Here is a 26,268-nt window from a genome sequence, read left to right on the forward strand (position 1 = left end):
GACCCTAAAGTTTTTGACTTAATAAAAACTTCTAAAAAACAAAAATAAACAATAATAAAAAGTCTCAATGAGATTATAAAATTAATTAGCCTAAGAGTTTCTTCCCAATAAACAGACTTTCCCTGAACCACCTACTATAAGCCAATAAAAATGAAGTCTTGAAAATGCTAAGATCATTTCCACGATAAAGTATTGTGAAAATTGTGAATTATCTATGCTTAACATAACCTTGTCTAGGGACCACACTGAAGCTTGCTTAGCTGGTTGGCTTCTCTCTTAACTTTTTAAAGCCCCTTTGAACTATGCAATGCTTGCTCTTGCCATTCTCTAATTTAGAAGTCCAGACTTGGTCCCTTTTCAACACTCCTAGCTCTGTTGTTTTCCAGTTGACCTGAGCGCTCCTGAAACCTGTTGGATCATAGATTTCTCAGGTTATGAAGAGGTCTTAGATGACTGTGTTATCATGTTAACAAAGACACACTGCCAGTCTGTTAGTACTTACTGTCATCTTTTGACAACTGAAATGACCTTTGGTGACATTGCCTCTTTTTAAAAAGTGAACTACGACTGAAAGCTTCTTTGCTTCCAAGCTTTATGAGAAGTCCAGATGTAGACGATAATTTCTTAACTGGCTACCAGTCAGTAAATTTACTTATGTAATAAACATTCTTTGGAGTAAGGCTAGAATATGAAAGAACACCAAGATTCCCCTTAGAAACTGAGATGAAAATGAATTACTGGTCAACACAGGTAATGCTTACTTGATGTAACTGATAAATCTATTTGATTTTTGTAGTTGCTTTTTGAGTAAATCAGGTGATTGTTTTAATGCAAAATATAGCAACTACTGATTTTATTACTTCTCATAAACAGAAAACCAATAAAGTCAGGTTCTTCATAATTTGACATGGTTTGATTTGATAATGGTGACTTTAAAAATTCAAATGATGTACTAGAGGAAGGACGCTTGTTAGTGTGATAATATTCATATGTCTCAGCTATTAACTATGGTTTCCCCCTTTATACAAATAAACATAGAGCGTACTTATGGGGGTGGGAGGAACCCAGTGAAACGCAAAACCCATAAAAAAATCAGGGGCTAAGTGTATAAATCTTTTTTTTTTTTCTATTTCATGAAAACTGGCATATGTAATCTGCCTCAACCTGTACTATGTCTGATCTCCAGTTGCATCATTACCTCAAGTTCCCACATGCCAATGGAAGAACATCATTATCTTGGGTAATGAGGATAAGTCTCGCCAGAATAAATGTGATCTTATCAAATGCCATTCTTAGAGTCAGTGGACAGTTCCCAAAGGAACAGTTGCAAAGCACATTTTAGATGACTTTAGTCATAGGAATACCTACATCAACACTTCATGTGAAGTAATCAAGACTAACTCTCCACATAGAAGAGACTGAAACATAGAAACATAGAAACAAGAAAGCACTCAATGACTATACTTAGAGAACCAAGACTTAGATTGAATAAACCTTTCCAACAGGCTGTCAGTTGAGTCATGCTGGGGGAGGAAAAGTACCCTCATCTTCCCCACCATTCCCCATATGCGAACAGCATAAAAAATAGGTATTTTCTCTCCCAGTTATAAAGATGTGTATTTATGCTCTCTATGGCCAAAAGTTAGTTTTTTCCTATCATATATATTAACCAGTGCTAAAACTTTTGAAGACTGATTAGAAAACTGAATTAGAAGGAGAAACTTGAAAACATGGAGAAGATCATTTGACTAGATATCATAATAATGCCTATTTAAATGCCAGGCCACTATAACTATGCCCTTGCAAACATACCCTTATCCTCTCATAGCCAAGAGTATACTGAATGTGTATGTATATACTTATAATATGTTTTGACAGACAGTTGATGCTAAATGAATGTTCTCAGAGTGAATAAAACTTACAACTTATTTTTAAGGTTTCATTTAAACTTCTTATTCTTCCATTCAATTCTAAGAATAATATATCAGTTATTTTCCTTTCAGATGATTAGAATTATGAATTCAGGTACTTACAAATAAATATAAACCTCATAAATACTTATAACAAATATGTGTATATATATGGATATACACATATATAAATGTTTATCATTTTTTATATTATGTTCTAATTTTCCTGTAATTGTGAGCAATTATCTCCACTAATAAAGTTCAGTAGGTACACCTTAATATGTGTTGAGCCAAAGATAAAAACAACAAAAACAAAAAGATTCCTAGGTTCAACTCAATGAAAGGTTAAATAATGACTCACATGTAAAGTATATAAAATGAAGGGTCAGAGTAAGACTAAATGTGCAATCAAACAGAAAACTATCATCTATGCAGCCCAAAGAGTGGTTGTTAACCAATACAAATGTAAAATAATTGAAACAGGAATTTTTAAACTTTACTTTTAATACATCATATGCAAATTACATAAAGTCTCTAAAAATAAGAAAAATGGGATGCAGTTAGAAATGAGAACAATGTTGACAATTATAATAAAAATCACACAACCTCCATAGGAAGGTAAACTACTATATGAAACAAAATGAAGAGCAATCTGTGTAAAGATACTAAATTACAAAAAAATCATCTTGGGGCACCTGGGTGGCTCAGCTGGCTAAACGTCCGACTTTGGCTCAGGTCATAATCTCACGGTTCATGGGTTTGAGCCCCATAGGGCTCTGTGCTCACAGCTCAGAGATGGAAGCCTGCTTCAGATTCTGTGTCTCCCTCTCTCTCTGCCCCTCCCCTGCTCATGCTCTGTCTCTGTCTCAAAAATAAAAAAAAATAAAAACATTTAAAAAAAAGTATTAAAAATATCATCTAACAGTGGGCAATAAAATAGAAATTGTTGAATGTGAAATCTTACTTATGAATATAAATATGAAGTATCTAGTTTAAAAAATAAGAAAAAGAAGTATTCAAATAATATTATAAATTATAGGTCAGACTCAAATAAGCCAAACTAAAAATATGAATGAAGTTAATATAAGTGGAAGGAAAAAAGATATATGGTTGAAAATTTTTCTTTTCCTGTCAAAAACATATATAGCCAAATTTTTTTCTCTGGTTTCCTCAACTACTTTTTAATGGAAAAATTTATTTACTGAACTGAATAACATTTATAATATCATGCCATATATTAAACTATTGTATAGTATTTTATAAAAAGTAAAATAAAATATGAGCCAAATGTGGAAACATCAAAGTGCTTTATAAACTGTACTGAGCTGATGGCCAACATGGTGGAGAAGTAGGGGGACTTCCTGCGTCTCCCAAACAAAGAAGGGCTGAAGCTAAAGGACTTTGAACCCCAAGAGTCTGGGAGGAAAAGAGACTGAGTCTACCAGGGAGAAAACGGAACAACTTGAGGGAGCATAGGTGAATGATTGCGAACTGGGGTAGATAAAACCAGCTGCATAGGCATGAAGGGGAGGGATTCCCCTCTGCCAAGAGACAAAGGGAAGAGAAAGAGCGACTAGGGAAGCATAGGACTGTATCTGGACAAGAGAAAAAACCTGGGACCAGGATGGAGAGGGATCCCAACTTTAACTGCAGATTCCATCTTCAGACTGGGGCCAGCTGCCCTGTTCACACACCTGGGGAGGTGGGGAGTCACCTTAGGGTTCAGTGGTAGATCAGCAGTGCAGTCCTCAGCAGGAAAAACCGGTCCCTTCCCCTGAAGGGCCGCAGCACAGGACAAAACCAGCTGGAACCTCATATCAGGAGGTGTTCCCCCAGTACCGGGGCGCACAGAGCGGGAGTTTAATTCCCAGCCAAGCACCAGGGCAAAGGAGTCAATGGAGCAAGACAGACAGCCTCATCTATGCCTGCAGCACAGTGAGGATGGCTCCACAGGAGTGATTTGGGACACCGGGTCATGGAGAAGAGACTGGGGCATTGCCATGTTTCTCCCCACCACCACCAAAAACAGGGCCTCAGGGATGGTCTGCAGGGCCCACAGTGGAGGCAGGACCATCCTACACCAAACCACACCTCTCAGCTCTGGGTAACTACATATCTTCTGGAGTGAGATAGATGCTGTTGAACCAGAAGAACCCCTCCTCCTTACCAGTGCTGCTGCATTGCCTAGATTAATTCTAGGACAATTCTTGACGTATAGATTTATTCTCCCCCCCAATTTCTCCTTCTTATCTCTTCGCTCCTCTAGGCTGTTACTCTGGTTATTGGTTTGTTTAAATAGATATATTTAATCCATTCTCTTGATACATGTTCTACACCTTCTTTACATTCCTTTCTCTCTCTCCGAATTAAGCCTTTTAGTCTCTCTGCCTAGTCAATGTTTCTTTTTTCTTTTTCCCCACCCCTGTCATTTCTCTCTTTCTATATGTTCTTCCATCAGCACTGCCTCCACCCTGTTTTTTACCCGTAGCTGGTGTTTCTGTTTTTTTTTTTTTTTGCTTTTGGATTGTTTTTAGTTTTTTGTCTTTTGTTTTTCTTTGTTTGCTTTATTTGTTTCTGTGTTTGTGTATTTGTTTTGTTTGTCTGTATGTCTGTTTTCCTTTCCAGGGCTACTTCAAGGAGCAAATCAAAGCACACCTAGTGGAGGGTCCAAAACATCACTACAAGTAGGGAAATAAAATAACCAAAGTCACAACAACAGAAAGCAAGTAACACTCTCCAAAAAACACCTCCTGAAGGGCCAGGCCACAGACAGAGTATAACCCCCCTTTATTATAGCATTGCTCGCAGGTGCAGAGCACATAACAAGCTTTTAAAAGTCATAAGGGACAGAAAACTAGGCAAAATGATGAAACCAAAGAATTCTCCTCAAAAGAAATTCATGGAAGAAGTGACAGCTAAAGAATTGATCAAAAGAGATTTAAGCAACATAATTGGAAAAAAAATTAGAATAATAGTCATAAAATTAACAGCTGGGCTTGAAAAAAGCATAGAAGACAGTAGAGAATCTATTGCTACAAAGATCAAGGTACTAGAAAATAGTCTGATGAATTACAAAATGCTATAAATGAGGTCCAAAAAAGAAAAAAATGGATGCGGCCACAGCATGGATTAAAGAGGCAGAGGTGAGAATAGGTGAATTAGAAAATACAAATATGGAGAAAGAGAAAGCTGAGAAAAAGAGCGAGAAAAAAAATCCAGGATCACAAGGGGAGAATTAGAGAACAAAGTGATTCAATCAAATGGAACAATATCCATATCACAGGAATTCCAGAAGAAGAAGAGAGAGAGAGGGGCTGAAGGTATACTCGAACAAATCATAGTTGAGAACTTCCACAATTTGGGGAAGGAAACAGGCATTTAAATTCAAGAGGCACAGAGAACTCCCTTCAGACGTAACTTGAATCGATCATGTACATGACATATCAAAGTGAAACTGACAAAATACAAAGATAAAGAGAGAATTCTGAAAGCAGCTAGGGATAAACAGGCCTTAGCATACAAAGGTAGACATATAAGAATAGTAGCAGACCTATCTACTGAAACTTGGCAGGCCAGAAAGGAATGGCAGGAAATCTTCAATGTGATGAACAAGAAAAATATGCAGCCAAGAATCCTTTATACAGCAAGCCTGTCATTCAGTATAGAGTGAGAGAGAAAGGTTTTCTTAAACAAACAAAAAGTGGAGGAATTCATCACCACTAAACCAGCCCTACAAGAGATCCTAAGGGGGACTCTGTGAGTGAAATGCTGCAAGGACCACAAAGTACCAGAGATATCACTACAAGCATGAAACCTACAGATATCACAATGACTCTAAACCCCTATCTTTCAATAATAACACTGAATGTAAATGGACTAAATGCTCCAACCAAAAGACATAGGGTATCAGAATGGATAAAAAAAAAAAAAAAAAACAAGACCCATCTGCAAGAGACTCATTTTAGACCTGAGGACACCTTCAGATTGAAAGTGAGGGGCTAGAGAAGTATCTATCATGCTACTTGAAGTCAAAAGAAAGCTGGAGTAGCCATACTTATATCAGACAAACAAGACTTTAAATTAAAGGCTGTAACAAGAGATGAAGAAGAGCATTATATAATAATTTCAGGGTCTACCCATCAGGAAGAGATAACAATTATACATGTCTATACACCGAATTTGGTGGCACCCAAATATACAGAACAATTAAACACAAACATAAACAATCTTATTGATGAGAATGTGGTAACTGCAGGGCACTTTAATACTCCACTTATAACAATGGAAAGATCATCTAGAGAGAGAATGAATAAAGAAACAATAACTCCTATTCACAAATAGTTCCTGTTTGAAAGATGGGTCTGTAAAAAAGCCACATTTAATTTGTTCCCTAAAAAGAATATACTGTCTCAGTATTTGCATGTTTATGTATTCATTTAACAAATGTTCTTTTGAGCACAGCCAGCTGATGTCAGGTACTGCTCTAGATGCTAGGGACAAAGCAGTTAACAAAAGTATAAAACTCCTGTTTTCATAGAGCTTACATTTTAGTGAAGAAAGCAGACAATAAGCAAACAAATAATATTTCATATTGTTTGACAGTGATAAATTCTGTGAAGAAATGTAAAGCATTAGTAGTAATTGGGATGCAAGATGCTCCTTAAAGACAATAGTTCAATTCATTATATATCTAAAAGTTTGAAACAAAGGGTTTGAGAGAAAGAATGGTGTCAAGGATGATTCCAATGTTTTGCCTTGGACAACTGGGTGAATGAGTAGGGGCTGATGTTTACCACTGTCAGGGAGAGAATCAAGACTGTGCGACACAAACAAATTGATATTTCTATTATATTTCCAATGGAGATATTGAATTGGATTTTAATATCCAAGTGAGTTTGGTGTTGAACAGAGAAGCCAGGTCTGATGATGCAAACTTACAAATCTCAGTCTCTAGATGTTTTATACAACCATCAAAGATGTGTTTTTAAAGTCATGATACAAGATGAGAGCACTTAGGAAATCAATAGAGACGTCCAAAGAACTGAACACTGATCATGCCAAAATAATGAGGATAATGTAGCAAAAAAAAAAAAAAAAAAAGAGAAAAAAAAATTCCCAGTAAGGTAAAAGGAAAACTCTAAAATGTATTGCTTTAAAAAGGAAAAGTATTCAAAAAGGAGACAACGATTAGTTGTGTGGTAAGCCCTATAACTAAGTAATTAGGCAACTGGAGGTCACTGGTACTCCTGACAGTAGAAGTTTAAGTGATTCATAAGAATATAAGACTAATAGGGGCGCCTAGGTGGCTCTTTTGATTGGGCATCCAACTTCAGCTCAGGTTATGTTCTCACAATCTGTAGTTCGAGCCCAGTGTCAGGCTCTGTGCTGAAAGTTCAGAGCCTGGAGCATGCTTCTGATTCTGTGTCTCCCTCTCTCTGGCCCTCCCCCGATAATGTGCTATCTCACTCTCTCTCTCTAGAAATAAACAAATATTCAAAAAAACTTTTTTTAAATATAAGACTGATTTAAGTGGGCTCAAGACAGAAGGGGAGAAAGTAAATAAAGGAAAAAAAAACACATTCTGTGAGTTTTTCTATAAAGAGAGAAGAAAAATGGAGTGGTAGCTGAAGAGGAATGTAGGTTCAAAGAAAGCTGTTTACTATTATCTTTACAACAAGCTTATATGCTGGTGGGATGATCCAGCAGAAGTGAAAATAGAAAACAATTATATGAGACTAATTCTTGAGTAGGAGAGAGAATTTGGGATTGGTCCACAATTGCAGAGAGAGGCCTTAGGTACTAGCACAGTGTGTTCTTTCACTCAAACAAGAGGATGGTGAAGTGATTAGTTCTAGATACAGATAGATTGGTACATTTAATAAACTTCAGGGCGAGAAAGTTCTCTTCTGATTGCTTCTATTTTCTCAAGTAAATATGACACAAAATCATCACATTAGAATAAGGAGACATACGAAAATTCATTATCTAGGGGTGGAAAAGGAAAAGGTCATTTAATCTATTTCACTGTTTTCTGACCAGGCTGCCAAAGGACATAAACATACAACCTATACTTAAGATTGCAATTTTTTACTTTGTTATTAAAAAGACAGATTAGTTCTAGGTAGGTACTCAACAGTGATTATATACCAAACTTCTAGGTACTTTACCAGATATATTCTTGGCAATTTGATGGTATGTTGTTTGAAACTTCTAAAGACTATTAAAATATAATTTATCTAACAATTTTACACATGTAACCTGTCATGGAAAACACAGATGGAGGCTCTGTGAGTCCTAGTGTTACCAAGAAACGCTCACATACATTTAAAACTGTAATCAATACGATGCATTTTCTTTTCTCAGGACTAACATAACTCTAAGCAGCTTGACTTGGAAGAATATGCAGACTACCAGTCATCAAAGTCAAGGGCAAGTATGTTCTCTAGAGGGAGGAGTGCAGGAGAGGTACTCTCTAACTATGGTTATTTCTTTGTTGATTGCTATTGATACAGGGGATGCCTTGAAGGCACTCTGGAAGAAAAAAAAATTTTTCTTATTAGAAATGACAAAATATTATCTTTTTCTCAGCTTTATTTTTCCCTGAGAATTTCAATAGTTGTATACTTCTACTTCTCCCAAAGTAATAGAGAAGTTATATACATATGTATATCCTTGCCTTACTTTCAAATTGAATAACTCATAATTTCTATGAATTAAAATGTGCTTCATTTGTTTTTAATTTTCATTATATGTCCAACTTAAGACAAAAAAGGGAGTGCATTTGACCTATAATTGTAGTGCATGATATGATCTATCACATGTTCCAAATTGAGAATTTAATTAATAGTTCAATAGCTATTCTACAAAAAATTAAATATAGAAATATAGATAGAAATTTACACCTAGATGTTACGTCACTTGTAAAAATAAAGTTTATCAATTCTCAAATCTAGAGTAGAGCCCATAATTGTGGCCATGTGATTCTTCATAACCATACAAAGAAGTCCTTAGCTAACTTGCAATTATGATGTTAAGTAGTAAAGCAAGTGAAAACATGCTTTTCTTTTTTTCCTACATCTGGTATTTTCTTACACTCTGGATAAATCAAAGGTGTCATGACACATAAGACACCATGGTTATGTTCTCTAAGATGTCAAGAAAGGTGCAACACTGTGAAAATGATGTCCTCTTAGAAAAAAAAAATCAAAACAAAATAGAAAAAACACACATAGAATATTCATGCGCAGTTTAATAACTCAACACAGCATACTCATTAATAGGGTTTGGGTGGGGAAAAAAATGTGTGATATTTAATTTGGGTAATGGAAATTCTATCTGAAATCATTGCCCTGGTCTGTCATGGAATGTGATTTCCAACTAAGAGCCAGAAAAGAAGTAGGGTATGAATAGTCCAGGAAATAGAGAAATATGTTGATTGGTCAGGCTAGGTTTTCAAAGGCAGCCCGTGAAACTCTAGCATTTCTCTAGGACAGAGCTTTAGGCAATACCACATGATTGCAGGCAGAGTGGCTTGGTCTACAGCTATATCTGCATAGTCAGCACACTAGGATTAATGTCAGTCTGAGAAGGGCTTGGGCTAGAGGGCACATTTGTGGACATTATGCATATTTTCACCAATCAGTTCAATGTCACTACTACAGCAAAGGTAGCATGAGCCCTGATTAACAGGATAAAACTGGGAAAATACCCCACTGTTTTTTGTTTTCATCTTTTCCAGCCTTTTGGCATTCCTTTTACCAATCCTCAAAATCCCAGTCCCCTATTCTGCTTCCTGGATGTTCACAAAATTGCTTAAAGCATCAAAAAAAAAAAAAAAAATTACCAAGCACATACTCTGAATTAGGCACTGACTTACTTCTCTGCCACTTACTATTTACCATAGTATACATAATTTCTTCCATGTATATGTGACTGAGTAAAGAACAGCAAATTTGGGTACCTATGCTGGTTATGGTCCACTAGGCTCACTCCTAGCTCAGAGTCTCATATACCATCATGTCATCCAATGCCATTCTCAGTTACCTACCCCACAATAAAATGACAACTTGGACAGGAACTAGACCTTTGGACTACCTAAAAATAGCAAAACCTATGGATAGTGAATCTTCAGATGTCAAGACATAATCACATATCATTCTGAAGGAAGCCATTCTTATCCAGATGGCATAGTGAAATAGATCTGACCTACTTAGTCTCATAAATTATCAAAGTTACTAAGATTTAATATGTCACCCTCCCTAAGAATACTCACATTTTAATATAGAGTGCTTAAAAAAAAACAAAGAGAACAAGGCAATTACATTGTAATAACTGAATTCCAAGCATTTCAAGTGGCTGATGAGGCTATGACACTATGAACAAGGTACTCTTCCTTCGCTATACTGCCACTTGCCTATTTCCACACAAGCTGAACCAGCACCTGCATAAAATGTTGAATGATCCCTCTACCTTCTAAAGGAAAAATTTAAACTATACATTAGATAATAACAGAATTGGAGGTAGACATAGGAGTTATAGGACATTATACTTTGTTTTATTTCTTTTTCTAAGAATTGCAGCAAAGAAAACAGTGAGTGGTATGAAAACATTCCCTAGCATTGTCTAAGGTTGTGATTCTGTGGATTATATAGGAATTATGATTTGTGTTTCTTACGCCTAAGAGTTCCATTGCCTAAATGGTCTCCCCACCGTCCCAATCAGTGAATAGCATAGTATAAACTGTAATGGAATCCTAAAGTTATTTAATGGACTCTCTTGACTCACTACTCTAGTTCACTACATGGCAAAGAGGTACACTCTCTCTCTCATGGTGCCACTTATTACAGTGTCTCTACACTGATGATACAATTATTCAGTGCTCTTTATTCTGGGACTGCTTTAGCGCAATCAGTAGGGTCCTACTGGTACTGTAGAACTGTAAACTGGGTTAAGTGCCTGTCTTCAGCAAATGGTCAGGAGACTGAAAAGTACAGTCCAATGAGCCTGACTTTATCAGGAGTAAACCTGGCAACAGTTCATAAGTTAAACACCCTTGGCTATTTCATTTTTACAGGTTCTGCAGGAGCCCACTTTTATAAAGCCTTAGGTGCCCACATTTAATGCTTAATTCTACATTAAAATTTGTCTAAATCATTTAAAAGAAAGTAAATTAAAAAAAAAACCTTTTCATTTTCAGATTTGACAACTCTAGAACTCTAATCTCAAAAAAAAAGTATACAGTGAGCTTAAATGGATATGCATAGATATTTTTTTTTTAAATATTTTTTAATGTTTTATTTATTTTTAAGACTGACAGAGCAGGAGTGGGGAGGGGCAGAGAGAGAGGGAGACACAGAATCCAAAGCAGGCTTCAGGCTCTGGGCTGTCAGCACAGAGCCCGATGCGGGGCTCGAACTCACGAACTGTGAGACCATGACCTGAGCTAAAGTTGGACGCTTAACCAACTGAGCCACCCAGGCGCCCCTGCATAGATATTTTAATGATTATGTTTAAAACATTTTTAAAAAAACATTTTAACATTTATTTTTGAAAGACAGAGCACAAGCAGGGGAGGGGCAGAGAGAAAGGGAGACAATCTGAAGCAGGCTCCAGGCTCTGAGCTGTTAGCACAGAGCTGGACACGAAGCTCAAACTCATGAACTGTGAGGTCATGACCCAAGCCAAAGTCGAATGCTTAACCAACTGAGCCACCCAGGTGCCCCTAAAACATTTTTTCAAATGACAAGTCCTTACGTTGAATTAAAAATTTACTAGCTTTTTGTGCTCGCTTCGGCAGCACATATACTAAAAATTTACTAGCTTTTGGGTCACCTGAGTGACTCAGTCAGTTGAGCGTGGGACTCTTGATCTCGGCTCAGGTCAATGATCTCATGGTGTGTGAGTTCAAGGCCTGCATTGGGCTTTGGGCTAACAGCACAGAGCCTGCTTGGGATTCATATTCTCTCTCAATCTCAATCTCTCTCTCTCTCTCTCTCTCTCTCTCAAAGTAAATAAACTTACAAATTGTTTTTAAAAATTACTAGCTTTTAATGTGTGTCCCATTCCAAAGTTATGAACATTCCATTATGACATTCATACTCCAGTATGTCTCCCACTACATAGTACTGTAACTATTATATAAAATTATTGTTTAATGTACATTATAAACTTTCTTCCATTTGGAAATTATTCACTTTGATATCAAATGGATATTTGGACTAGATTACCTTTGAGTTACTTCCAACCTTGAAATTATTGATTCTACATTTCAGGAATCAGGTCAATCTTACCACGCATAGAAAAGAAATTGTCCCTGTTGCATGAATTAACAGGAATGAAAAGGACTCTTGCCTAACATTAATTTCTTCCCCCATCTACCAAAAGGTCTAAAATCTCCTACCCCTTATTAGTTATTTATTAAAGGTGCTTTTAAGGCTTGTGAATTTTACTTGGATTCAGACACTATATTACAAAGACAGTATATTACAAAGGTGGGATAATCAATTAATAGTAATTAGGTAAATTAATCTAAGTTAATTGTCATATTGAAAATAAGACCCCACAGACACATTTTGGGATGAATAGCTGAGGAATGACCATGTTGTTATTCTGTGCTGAAAGCTATAAGCAGCTTCCTAGCCAACTGAATCTGCCTCTCTCTGACTTCACAGAAAAGGCTATTCTTTCAAGAACTTTTTAGTTTTCCCATCTATTATTTAGCAAGCCTTTTGCAGAACCCTGCCCTTGGATCTAGTTTTAATTTCCCATGTATCCCTTGGGCTTGATATTTCTTTCTCCCTTTCTCTCTTTCTTTCTTTTGTCTATAAATCTTTTACACACATCCACTGTTCTGGACCAGCCCATTCTAACCTCCCATAGTTTCTCATGCTCCCATATTCTGAGATGTCTGGAACTCTGGCTTGTAGAAAAAAATAGGTTTTAGAGTCCAGTAGGGTAGGATTGTAAAGGAAGAAAAAAGAGGGGCCAATCTAAGCAGCCAGGTAAAGGAAATAAGGAATAGCAAAGCCTTAAAACAAATGTGGTTTAATTCAAAACATTTTCCTAGCACTCATCAGTCATGGCAACACTACAGTATAACATCGCCACAATAATGTAAGGCTGATGCATTAACTAACATTTTACATATAACTGAAGCCAAAAGTATCCTCTGGTTCATTTGTTATCAATTTGAGAAAACCAAAGCAAAAGTGATCGTTTTCCTTTAGAATTTGTACAAATACATTGGTTCAAACATCTATGTGACCTTTAGAACTAGTCAATATATGGTATAGACTTGTATCATTTACTATATTACTAGCAACTCATTTTTCTAAAACTATAAACCCCAGGAACATTCTCATAAAAACTGTATCTTTCAAACTCTGTAGGCTAATATTGTCATCAAGCCAACCACCAAAAGGTGAAGGCTTTTATATGTTCCATTATCAATTCTAGATTCATCAAATCTCCTTGATTCAGCATTATATTATCATGTACCATCCCTCTCTGGTTACATTGTTATTGGCAGATACCTTCTCCACACAAAGAAAGGAAGTGCCTCTTTGTATAGGGTTTATTACATTACACCCTCCCTGTAAAGCCACAGCAATATTGTGTGGATCAATAGAAACCGTAAAGAACAAGCCTTCTACTTCTTCAGCCCATCAATATTTTAAGTCAGAACTCTCAGTGGTGGGAAAAAAGAATATGCGACCTGATTTAATTTTTCTCAAGGATTGCCCCCCCAAAATAAATGTGGTCTCATAAACCAAGTCAATAATTCAAAGAAGTAAACTAAGAAGTAAAAGAGTTTCTGTCTAATTTGGTACACAAATGTCTTGTAAATAATTTAACACACTGTCTCAGGGAAATGGTTGAAAGTATAGCATGAGGTTATGTTGTAGAGGGAGACAGCTGTGGCTGTTTGCGAAGCAAATCCAATGCTTTGCTCAATCTATCTTCAAAAAAGGGAATGGAATCCTATCCCATGCTTCATTTTATAATTGCTAATAAAAGGGGATAAAGGGGCACTCAGTAATTCATCAAAACATCATAATTTGAAAACCCATAAAATGAAACCAGATTTGAGAAAACTTAGAAGCTAAATGGAATAGCATGTACAATATTTCCTTGTATTATTCTTAATTCAGCCCACAAAATATTAGCATTATCCTATTGTTACTAACATATCTCGAGGCTATTTCATTAGTAAATCATCTACACTTACTGAGTGTTTACAATAGACTGAATACTGTGCTGAAACAATAGGCTTCTCCCCACCCCCCTCCCCCACCAGGGACAAGGTAATAGGAAGGCAGTTTTGAAACAAGAATTCCAAATACTTAAGAGTGTAGCATTCATGGGGCTCCTGGGTGGCTCAGTTGGTTGAGCGGCTGACTTGAGCTCAGGTCATGATCTTGCAGTCTGTGAGTTCGAGCCCTATGTGGGGATCTGTGACAACAGCTCAGAGCCTGAAGCCTGCTTTGGATTCTATGTCTCCCTCTCTCTCTGTCCCTCCCCACTCATCCTCTGTCTCTGTCGCTCTTTTTCTCAAAACTAAATAAATATTAAAAACATTTTTTAAAAAAGAGTGGAACATTCATCTTAGTAATTTTAACCAGAAAGAAAAGTTCATTCCTTCTTTTTTTTTTCTTTGCTTTATCCTTTGCTTCCTTCCTTCTTCCCACAAATATTCACTGAGTACCTATGTGTTCCAGGCTAGATCAGAATTCAGTAAATAACAAAAAACAAAACTCACAAGTTCCATACTCTCATAACACTTCCATTATTCTGAAGAAATCATGATAAGCAAATGCATAATGGGGTTCATTTCAAATGATAGTGGTATAAAAAAATAAAAATGAAAAATCATAGTGATTGAGGAAGAATACATAAATAAATAAATATGGGAAACAAGATAGTGATGGAGAGGGTACATACTGTTAAGCAGAATGGGCAGCAAAGGCATTCTGAATGTAGCCATTTTAGCTAAGCTTTGAATGGTAAGAATGTGCATATCATAGGGAAAAGCACTGCAGGCAAATAAAACATTAAGTGGAAAGACCTCAAGGCAAGAGCAATGCTGTTGAAGAACAACAACAACAACAAAAACATTATAGCTGGTGTGTGATGAAAGGAGAGAGTAGCACTAAGTGAGACTGGAAAGGTAAATGTTGCCAGACCATTAGGTTCTTACATGTCTTGTGAGAAGTTTGGATTATATTAAGATGAGTGAAAGTAATGGAAGATTTTAAGCTGGAGAATGAAGTGACTTGGTTTCTATTTTAGCAGATCACTTTATTATGCTGAGTATGAATTTTGGTGAGAAAGCAGGAGCTCAAAGAAACCAGTTGAGAATCTATTTCCTAGTCTAGGAGAGAGATGGATGATTAACATCAATTCATTTCTTTTCAACAGGTTTTGTCAAAAATTAGAAACTTCCTTTTAATGGAAGGAGTTCTGCGATGACCAGTGACAACCGAAATAACTACTCTGGATTTTTAAGTATGGATCAGGGAATTAAAATGAAGGGGAAAAAATCGATTTCTTTCAAGTCCATATTACTCTACTACATTTCTAACAAAAAGGAACTGAAAAAAGGAAATAAATTATAGAAGGACAAAAACCATAACTTACCGTTTTTGGCTTTGCAAGATCTGTTGTCTGGCTGCATTATGTAGCCCTCCACACAACTGCAAGCATAGGATCCGTATGTATTTATGCAGGTCTGGCTGCATGCACCATAAATAGCACATTCATCTTGATCTACAAGGAAAATGGGCATCATTTGTAAGCAGATTTATTGTTGGGCATTTTGTTTCTCCTGAAAGAAATTTTCTTTTTCAAATTTTGGAAGGAGATTATTATTTTAGAAAGGAAGAGCCAAGTCCAAAAGTCTTTTCAAAACCACACTAACTGAAAGTCAAAATTCAATATTGCTTTAATAGTTACAGAGATGCAAGATCAAACTTAATACCTAATATTTTATTTTAAAAGAGAATTTATTTGCATTTCTCATGGGCGGGATAGAAGTCCCTATATCCTTTTCAAAGACAAAAATGCATTCCAAAGAATATTTGCTGAATAGATCTAGTGTTCATGACAGACTTTTTCACTATTGTAACAAAGAAATTAGTCTAGTAACATGGTTTTAAATGAACAGATTAAGAGTTCTGAGCCAAACTATGCAAACCACCCTCACTAAATCAAAAAGAGGAAACTATTAAACAGTGTTTAAAAGAAAAAAATCATCTTAAATTTTATTTTCATATCTAGGGTCCTCTTTCTATTCTTTACATTCTTCCTCTCCCTATACTCCTTCTTCCTGCATCTTGTTCAAATCTCTATAAACAGCAAGTACTTAATGATTCTTAACCAACCAGGAAAATAAAATTAAAAAAAATTGTGTCAGCTAATAACTTTGGCAAATGTACATTCAGCCTGTCCTGTGTACATGTATGGTACTAATCCCTGAAGAAACAAAAAAAATTTTTTTGATGCAACATGGTTCCTACCTCTAAGTGAAATAAGTCTAATGAAATATAATTTCGATTCTATGCATTTCCTTATAATAGAGGCACAGTCTGGTTATGATAGAAACACAGGGAAGTGAACTGGCTTGGAATTAGAGGTAGAATATTAAGTGAAGGCTGCATACTGAGTTTAAAGGATGATGTGGACTTTCTCAGATTAAGTAAGATAGGATAAGATGGAAAGTGGCACTCCAGTTAAAACAGCATAGTGGGGATTTCAAAGGAGCATAAGGGGTCAAGTGGAATAAGGGCACATAAGGAGAAGTGGTAAGAGATGGCACTGAGTAAGTAGTTTTGGGGTCAGATAATGAAGTTATTTGTATGCTAAAGGGTTGTACATTATACACAGGAATTGGGAAAGCATCATTAGAGCTATCTAATCAACTTTATATTTTAAAACTAAATAAACATATATAAAACTGGATTGGTGAATGTAGGGAAGAGATCCTGAAAAATTAGCTATGTGCTAATTTCACACAAGAAATTGTATTTTGATGCCATTATACTTCAAACAAAGTGGTGGGGGGATGGAGGAAAGGGAATGGACTGAAATGTTTAAGAAACACAACAGACTACATGTGAAGACTGGATAGATGGAAATGAGTGGTGGTACACTAAAATCAGTGGTATGATAAAAATATGTATTTATTCCTTATCCTCAGTGTCTGGCACAGAGTTCCTAAAATCTTTATAATTTTCTGAGCAATAGCAGTGTCTTTTGTTATTTAGGAGTCCCTTCAGAATATACCTTAGTCTAGGCCAATGAGGTGACTCAGGGTGGGACCACCAGATAATGCCAGGATGGCATCACCAGAAAGATCAAACACACAATTAAAATTTTTTTTTTCAACGTTTATTTATTTTTGGGACAGAGAGAGACAGAGCATGAACGGGGGAGGGGCAGAGAGAGAGGGAGACACAGAATCGGAAACAGGCTCCAGGCTCCGAGCCGTCAGCCCAGAGCCTGACGCGGGGCTCGAACTCGCGGACCGCGACATCGTGACCTGGCTGAAGTCGGACGCTTAACCGACTGCGCCACCCAGGCGCCCCTCAAACACACAATTAAAGGGTGGGAACTCTCAGCCAACCCTCTGAACACCGAACTAAGAAAAGAGTTTACTAAGGAAAAGCAAAAATATTCCTGAGTAACTAAGGGGCCATTTAAATTGGGAAACTGCATTTGTATGTCATTAATTTGCACTTTTCTGAGATTTCTTTGTCTTCATATAACAGCTTGCATTCATGGACAGTTTGTTTGAAGTAAGTTGCTTTGGGGATAAAAAAAAAATAGAATTTGAAGCTAAGTTTCCACTGATAATAAAAGAAATTAAACATTCTATTTGGTAAAATCCAGCCCCTAGTGGCAGAAATGATTCTTATCAATTTTCAGATTTTTCAACCTTAATTTTATTGGTTTCTATTTTAGTTTTTCTGACATGATTGTGCTATCCAGGATAGCAATATGATTAATCATTTTTTTGTTGTTGTTCTTCTTAACCAGAATGCACTGCTATAACATTCATGTAACTTCACAAAATTGGCTGCAAAGGAATAGGCATGTCATTACTTATAATGTTGCTTTCTTTCTCCCTTTAAGGACAGAAATTACCCTGGAAATAGGCTTCAGGAAGGCATAAATGATGCTCAGATATGGCCATCCAGGAGTGCAGAGAAAGTAAAAAGAGTTCCTCTTTCATTGGTGACCTTCCATACTGATTGATGCCTAAGTCCTCACTAACATTCAAAAGAAGATATTGATTATGTTTTTTTTTTTTTATGGATTTAATTAGGAGATTGGGGAGAAACAGATCCATGCAAAAGCAGCTGAAAATCCTGACTACTACAGGACTCAGATGTAGCAAAAGAGTAAGGATGCTGTATAGGTATATTAGCCTACCCTGTGTGAATGGAAAGAGCTGTTTTGAACTGGAAATTGCATGCATGTATGCATTCAAGCAAAAGTACTATTCATATATGGCTGACATTAATGATTATACAGTGTCTAATGTTGCCAGATCTTCTGTTTTTTTTTCATAAAGTCTGAGATTTTGTGTGTAATCTTCTGATTTTTTAATTTTGGTTTAAAAATGGTGAGTCAAATAAACATGGACTATTTGGTCCACCTATAGTCAGATTAAATAGCCTCTGTGTGTGACAAATATTTAATAATAAATGTTTCTGTAATATTTGTATTATACAGAAAATAAACAAACAACAAATGAAAAATTCAAGCCCAGATGTACATTAAAAAGCAATGAGCCTTTTCAAGGCAAGAATAAGTAAGCTCTGTAGACCAAAGTTTTAGTCCCAAGTCTATTACTAAGAAGATGTGTAAGACTTAAATAAGTCACTTAATTTCTCAGGGTCTCACTTTTCTCACTTCTGTCATTAGAAATTTGAACAATATTCTCTCTGAGAACTCTTTCAACTTTAAGATTCTGTTACTAGGGGCAAGTGATAATTTTAAAGCAAAGGTTTAATGTAATCGGCAAAGCACCACTTTCTTTACAAAATAGTTTGTTTATTAGTGGCTCTGGCAATGCAGATATTGTTTGATCATATATATAGATTCTACATTTTATATTTTCTATATATAGATTCTAAATACTATATAAAATAATGTGTTACTTATATTGTGAATATATCAGATTTATATGTATATATTAACCTATAAATAATGGAAATGAATAGAATCGAGAAGTAACCTAGAATTGTTTGGTATGGCAGAGTGGAGTCATTTCAGAGAGTAAACATGTGCTATAGAGCATTCACAAAAGCAAGGATTAAGACATTAAAAACACACATAAATATTTTTATGTTCATCATTATTGCTATTGGTAAAATGCCAACTGCCAGAATCACTAATCCAAAAAAAGTAAAAATTGTAAAGAATGTTACATGACATCATTAACCTACCTCAGTTAGTAACAAATGTCTACTTCCCTGCAGCTATATAACTAGCAGAAAACATTTAGGAAGTTAAAACCATTTGTGGCTCAGTCAGTTAAGCATCCGACTTCAGCTCAGGTCATCTCACAGTTTGTGAGTTCAAGTCCCACATTGGGCTCTATGCTGACAGCTCGGAGCCTGAAGCCTGCTTCACATTCTGTGTCTATCTCTCTGTTCCTCCTCCACTTGCACTCTGTCTCGCTTTCAAAAATAAAGATTAAAAAAAATTAAAAGAAAACAATGAATCCAGTGTTTGCACAGTTAACCCCAAACCACTTCCTATTGTTGACATTTCCCATGTTTGACATTATTGCAATATGAATTGAAAATTGATTGGCAAAAAATGCATATTTGTTATGTTTATGTATATGGTTTATGGGGCAGTATCATATTTTAAATCGAAGGAAACAAAAATAACATAAACAGTGTGTGAAGTATATGGTAAGTGCTCTAAGATACTTTATTAAATTTCTATTAACTAAGCCTTTGTAAAAAAAAAAAAAAAAGAAAAAAGAAAAAGGGAAAAGAAACAGTAATAAAGTCATGTATCATACTTACCTCTACAGCTTCTCCCATCTTCTTTCACTTCAAACCCATCCTCACAGTAACATCGTGTACTATTTCTGACCACTGCACATTTATACTGACAATTCAACTCCTGGCAATTGGGTAATAGTTCTGTGAAAGAAAATCAAAGACACTATGTCAATACAACTGTGCACACATGTGTACTGTTTTAAATTTAAATATTGTTAATATTTACTCTGTGCATGACCACGATAATATAGTTCTCATTGGTCTCCTCAAAACTTTCTGTGGTTGGTTGAGAAAACAAACAATACCTATTCCCTCTAAAATATGTTGGCTTGTATTTGTCTGAAGTATTGTTAACAAAATTTTAGATTTGTTTGGTCGTTTACTTTTTAGCTTATTATGGATGTTCAAAGTCACAAATCTTTTCAAATTCTGATAAATTAAATTATTTCAAGAGGAAAAATGTCAACCCAGTGGTTGATTTCAACATTTATGCATTTCTTATCTGACACACTAATTGATTTTCTATCTTTTAAGGGCTTGTTTTGATTTACAATCCATGTGTAACCTTCATAGCAATCAATGTGAATATATTCCATTTCAATAATTTGTCTTTCATTGGTGGCAAAATATAAGACAAATACTGGACATAATATATTTCATTATATCTGAACTCTTTCAGAGCAAATACATCATTGAAGCAAAAGTTAGTAAAACCTCAGAGTAAATTAGAATTCAATATGATAAATGTATGAAACAGAGATGAAGTGACAGAAGCATATTCATTGCACAAATAATTTCTAACAGGAATAAGATTTGCTAAACTAGAAAAATATATGGATAGAATGTGTAACTGATTTTGCTGTCTGAAAATAGAAGTATTAATAGATTGCAACAATCTCTTTTTTCCCCTGGGGAGAAAAATAAGTGTTTTGAAGATTAAAGTTAAATGATTCAAAATATGTTGATATTTGCTGCAAGGTTAGCTGGTGCTTCAGAAAAATATATATATATATAAATTACAGTAAAAATATATGAATGCTCCAATGTAGAAAAGAACAGCTAGAACATTCAAAATTGAAATTTTGCAATTTACTACCTATATAACTATTTTCTTATCCCAAATATTTTTCAGCTCTTTCATGCAATTATTTCATGCATCTTCCCTTTTTAGAATCCCAAATTTTCTTCCTACTGGTCAGTCACATATTATGGTCTTGCTTCCTAATTTTCACAGATGACTAAAGCAATCAAAGAGATTTTCTACAAGTTTATGCTTCACATTTATCCACATTTACCCAAATCCACATTTACCCTTAATCAAAGCCCAACTCCCTCCAATCCTTGTGCACAAATCCTATCCCCTCTCACCTATTCGAGGATATAACTTCACCTATTCTCTGCTTCCTCTCATAATCATTTGTTAACAGTTTATATTAGATCACCCCAGAGCCCATCTCTTTCCGACAATTAAAATATTTTTGGAACACAGTCATGCCCATTTGTTTACATATTGTCTATGGCTATTTTTACACTACAAAGGAATAGGTGACTATTTCCTAAGAGACGTAAGACCCACAAAGCCTAAACGATTTACTAGAGGGACTTACAGACAGTTTTCAGATCCCTGACTAGCTTGTTCTCAGCATCAAACATGCTCTTATTTTTCCTCAACTTAAAAACAAAAAACCTTGACCTCACTTCCCCTACTAGTCAACTTTGCCTAATTTCCCTGTTCCTCTTTATAACAATAATTAAAAAAATAATCCATACTCACTGCCTCTCTCTTCTCCTGTTTCTATATTAAACCCACTCCATCGAGGTCTCACCTCCACTACTCCATAGAAACTGGTTACATAAATGTCTCTGATAACCATGATGTTGAGAAGTACAATGGCCATTTTCAGTCCTCATCTTACTTGACATCTCAGCAGCATTTGGCAGTTAACTACTAACTGATACACATTCATCATGTTGCTTCCATAGCTTCACAGTCTTGATGTTACTCCTATTTCACAGCCCCCTTTGAAGGCTTCTTTCCATTCTAGTGAACCACTTAGGCTGAAGTGCCCAGGGCAGAAACCTTGATCTTTGTCTCTTACTGATCCAATTGCTACTAGTGAACTCATCAAGTACCATGGCTTCCCCTCTCCCTGCAACAGAATCACAGTACCATAACTTGAAAGCTACTTGTGCTCTCTTCAACTTCTAATTTTCACTGCTTCGATCACAATCAATAATTTATTAGATTTCATTCTCCTTGAAATAGCTGGAACAATTTCTATTTCCTTGATACATATTCAACCAATATATAGATGAACTATCTGATTTCTAGGCTTGGATTTTGGGTCATTGTTAATTATATGCTAATAAAATGTTAATATTCATGTGCTGTACAAAGACCAGTAATTGCATATGTAAAAATACATTAACAAAAATATAGAACAAATGGTTCTTTGGAAATTATGGCATTTTTGCTTTGCATATGGTAGTTATTTACATTATAGTTTCCTTTACTAGTATCTATAACTACAATTTATAAACCTAACATATGCCAAGTTCCTTAAATATGCAATCTCTTTGAAATCCTGTAACAGTTAAACTTGTAGATATTAACCGAAGATTGCGCAGTAAATATATGGGAGAGCTACCATGTAATGTCACCCTGCATACAGAGCCCAAGTTTTCAGTATTGCCTCTAATTCCCAATGTACAATATAGAGATGGTTGGAAACATGGTATACATATATTTTTATTTTTGTTTTTCATTCTAGGCTTAGTACTGTGCTATTGATAAAGCATTTTATAATTTTTATAGGACGAATGAATCAATAAAATAGCTTAATTCTAGGATGAGGATTAACACTCTCAGGTGTCATTTCTAGTCCATTAAATTAAACTAGGTCCTAAAGATAGTTCATTTACATCTTCAAATTAGGTAATAGACTTGTCAAATCCTGTTTGATTATGGTGGAATCAGTCCAAAATTGCCCTGAATATATATGCTACTTTAGATAACATTGATTGAGCACCTAGTCAATGCTAAGCACTCTGCCAGGGTTCCACACATACAAAATTGCTTTTGACAAATTAAGGAATTACAACATGAGTGTTGAAGTGGGTAGGGTTAGGTGGGAAGGATGACAATGTAAGCAACAGTATACTTTAAAGCAGAAAAATACATATGCTAAATAAAAATACAAGTGACATGAGCTGGAAACAGAAGGAATCCTCCAGAGACTGGAAATGAGCACAGACAATATGGAAACTAGTTGTGAAAAAAGTTTAATTTAAGCTGAAATTTAAAAGATAAGAAGAGTTCAGTAGACAAAATTTATGAAAGTGCGTTCCAGATAAAGCAGACAACATGATAAAATAAATTAAAAGACACGAAAGCCTACAAGAAATAAGTACAATGATAAATAACTGTGTGTGGCTAAATGGTAGTGTTTGATGTGGTAGGAAATGGGGCTGGAATTATTGTTTTGGGCTAGATCAGAGTGGATTAATTTTTAGCTTAAGTAGACTTTTCTGTTTTAATAATGAGGGTCACAGTGAGTTATTGAGGACAGAAGTGTTTGATGGTACCTAATATCAGGGAGAAAGATGAGTGAAAGACCTAGAAAGAAGAAAAGCTATCTATAAGACTAAACATAGCAAAGACAGAAATTAGAACTATGAAGATTTAGATGAATGGATGGCCAAATACTTGGTGAAAGCATAATGACAGGAAGTTAACAGTAACAATAAAATGAATTAAGAATAACAAAAAGGCTGGAAGTTTGGGGGAAAATACTAAATTTGCCTTTTGACTACTTAGTTTCAAATGTTGATAAGATAATGGCCAAGAGAAAGTTGAGAATTTGAGTCTAACTAAGAAAGGAAGTCTGTACTGGAGATTTAGCTTTGGAAATTACAAAGGAAAAGTAGGTAACTAAAGCCCAAAACAGAATAGAATCATCCTCTATAAAGAATATTTATACTACAAATAAACATAGAAAACTTTTTTTTAAGTTTATTTATTTTTAGAAAGAGAGAGAGTGTGTGTGTGAGAGAGAGAGAGAGAGAGAGAGAGAGAGCTCATACACAGGGAAGGGGCAGAAAGGGAGAGAGAGAGAATCACAAGCAGGCTTCCTGTTGTCAGCACAGAGCCTGACCTGTAGTCGATCCCACGAAACATGACATCATGACCTAAGCCAAATCCAAGAGTCTGAGGTTCAGCTGACTGAACCACCCAGGTGCCCCAACTCACAGAACTTTTCTATGTGAAAGGCAAGCAGAAGAAGAGTTCTCAACAAAGAAAATTGAGAAAAAATATCAAATATATAGATGGAGAAGTTGAAGAGCTTCACAAAATCTAAGGAGAAAGAACACTTCATGGAAGTAAGCAGAGGAATAAAGGTTAAAACCTTTGAGAAATGTTATTGGAAGAAGCCTAAAAAATGCATTGGTTTTTTTAATAGGATCAATTAAGACCTTTAAAAAAGGTTTCAGTGGAAGAGAGAGGATAGAGGAAGTGTAGTCAGGGGTTGGGACAGAAAGAGGAAATAGGAAAGGTTTCTTACAGAAAAGAATTAACTATATTATGAGATAAACAGAATAAAGGTATAGATTTGAACTAATTTATTTAGTCTCTACCTTAAGGCAAGCATGTTAACTCAGTACTTTAAGTGCTTTATTTTTTTTCCACTTAATTTCACTACCCAATTCCTTGTTTTCCCTTTCAATTATAACTACAAAATCCACAGACCATTGGTTTCATATTTCTGCTCTCACCAATCTTGAAATATCTGGAGTATACCCGCTGAAAATAGTTACCAATTTGGGGGTAGTGATGTGGAAAACTGAGGAAAATGAGAGAAAATGGAGGAAATGGATATGAAACACTGGACCTCACACATGGTTTTCTGTGTTGGGCGGGGGGGGGGGGGGGGGGGGGGGTGTCTAGTGGTTGAAAACAGCCAAAGATATGAGAGGGAAATTCAGCTTTTGATTAATCAAATTTATCCTCTATTAGAATTTGTGTATGTGTGGAGAGATTGAAAGTATGATATCAAGCAAAATGGTAAAAACGGATTATTCTAATAGATCATGAAGAATTATGAAGAACTAACAACATGAAAAACTAAATTTTAAAATTTGGCTTAACTCTGGAAAAGCAATACCAATTACTGTAACATTATCTATTTGAGCTGCTTACCATTTATGCTTAATTACATGCAACACTATAATGCTTACAAAGATAATTAAAAGTACATCAGACTAATTTTGTTAGAAAGCTTATTTGGGTAGAACAGAAATTTTGTACTGGAATTATCAGTCTTCACAGAGTGCTTTACATTCTGAAGCACGGTCATATGTTCATGTAACATTCTCGTTGGTTTGGATCTTAGACTGAAGTAGGAAGACCACTACTATCTAAAGGGATGAAATAAACAAGTCAGAATACAGATATGTAATATGGTTTTTGATCTGTATTTCTCAGCATTATCATAAAAATGTCTTTTTTAATGGAAAAAGAGAAGCTATTATTTCAGGAATCAAATCTAATTCAACTGATGAAGACTCTCCCAACAAAGACCCACTACATTCTGTGATATTTAAGGAATCTTTTTTATGCTCTTTTCCAAGTTGTATAGGAGATTACCAAAATGTGACTATATCCTCTCTATCAAATGCAAGTGAACAGCTAACAAGAAATGGGTAACTTTGAGGCACTAAGCTTCTCAAGCCATCCTTTAACTTAGAAACAGATTTCTGGATTTGTGTTACTAATAAATAGTAACAGGATCCTAGAAGGATAGAAATTCATTTCATACTAAATCTTGTATCTCTTTTACCACTTTGTTTCATTTTCCTGAGTGGTACAAGACATCATTAAGGTCTTAAGCACTGGAGCCAGGGTACTTAGGTTCCAACCCCAGATTTGCTAATTTTAGGCTATAAGCATGGCAAAAAAATAGCTAATATTCACCAATGTTATTTTCTCTTCCTGAGAAAATGAAAAGATTACTTTTTTTTCTGAGTGGACATGCATTAGGTTGGAGCCATAAATCTGGCTCTGGATAATATAATATATGCAAAATTAGTGTGTGCCACTTCCTGACCTGGGCTCTAAAGCATTCTGATGATGAACTCTCTCTTTACTTGTCAGCCTTCTGGATGCAGAGAGGTCAACAGAAGATTCCAAGGACCTTGGGATGGCACTGGTCTAAACTGGAGGGAGCCTGAAAGAGCAAGCATCCACATCCCCTGATGACCCAACTGGATGGTGATGTGAGTGAAAAAGTGTCTGTCTGTTGCATTCAACCCCTGAGGTACCCGGGTTTTTAAAGAATTCTATG

At 35.6% G+C, this 26,268-nt stretch overlaps 1 protein-coding gene across 1 annotated transcript in view; it reads right to left on the bottom strand.

Annotated features, from left to right (window-relative positions):
* Nucleotides 1–26,268, bottom strand: part of LOC116738220 (low-density lipoprotein receptor-related protein 1B-like) — an 867,486-nt gene that overhangs the window by 301,143 nt on the left and 540,075 nt on the right. The window contains exons 4-5 of the mRNA XM_032594108.1: nucleotides 19,949–20,068; nucleotides 15,546–15,674 (exon numbers count right to left, since the gene is read on the bottom strand). Of these exons, the coding sequence (XP_032449999.1) occupies nucleotides 15,546–15,674; nucleotides 19,949–20,068 (249 nt within the window). The remainder of the gene's footprint in view (nucleotides 1–15,545; nucleotides 15,675–19,948; nucleotides 20,069–26,268) is intronic.

This window comes from Lynx canadensis, chromosome C1, assembly GCF_007474595.2.
Source record: "Lynx canadensis isolate LIC74 chromosome C1, mLynCan4.pri.v2, whole genome shotgun sequence".
NCBI classification, from domain to species: domain Eukaryota; kingdom Metazoa; phylum Chordata; class Mammalia; order Carnivora; family Felidae; genus Lynx; species Lynx canadensis.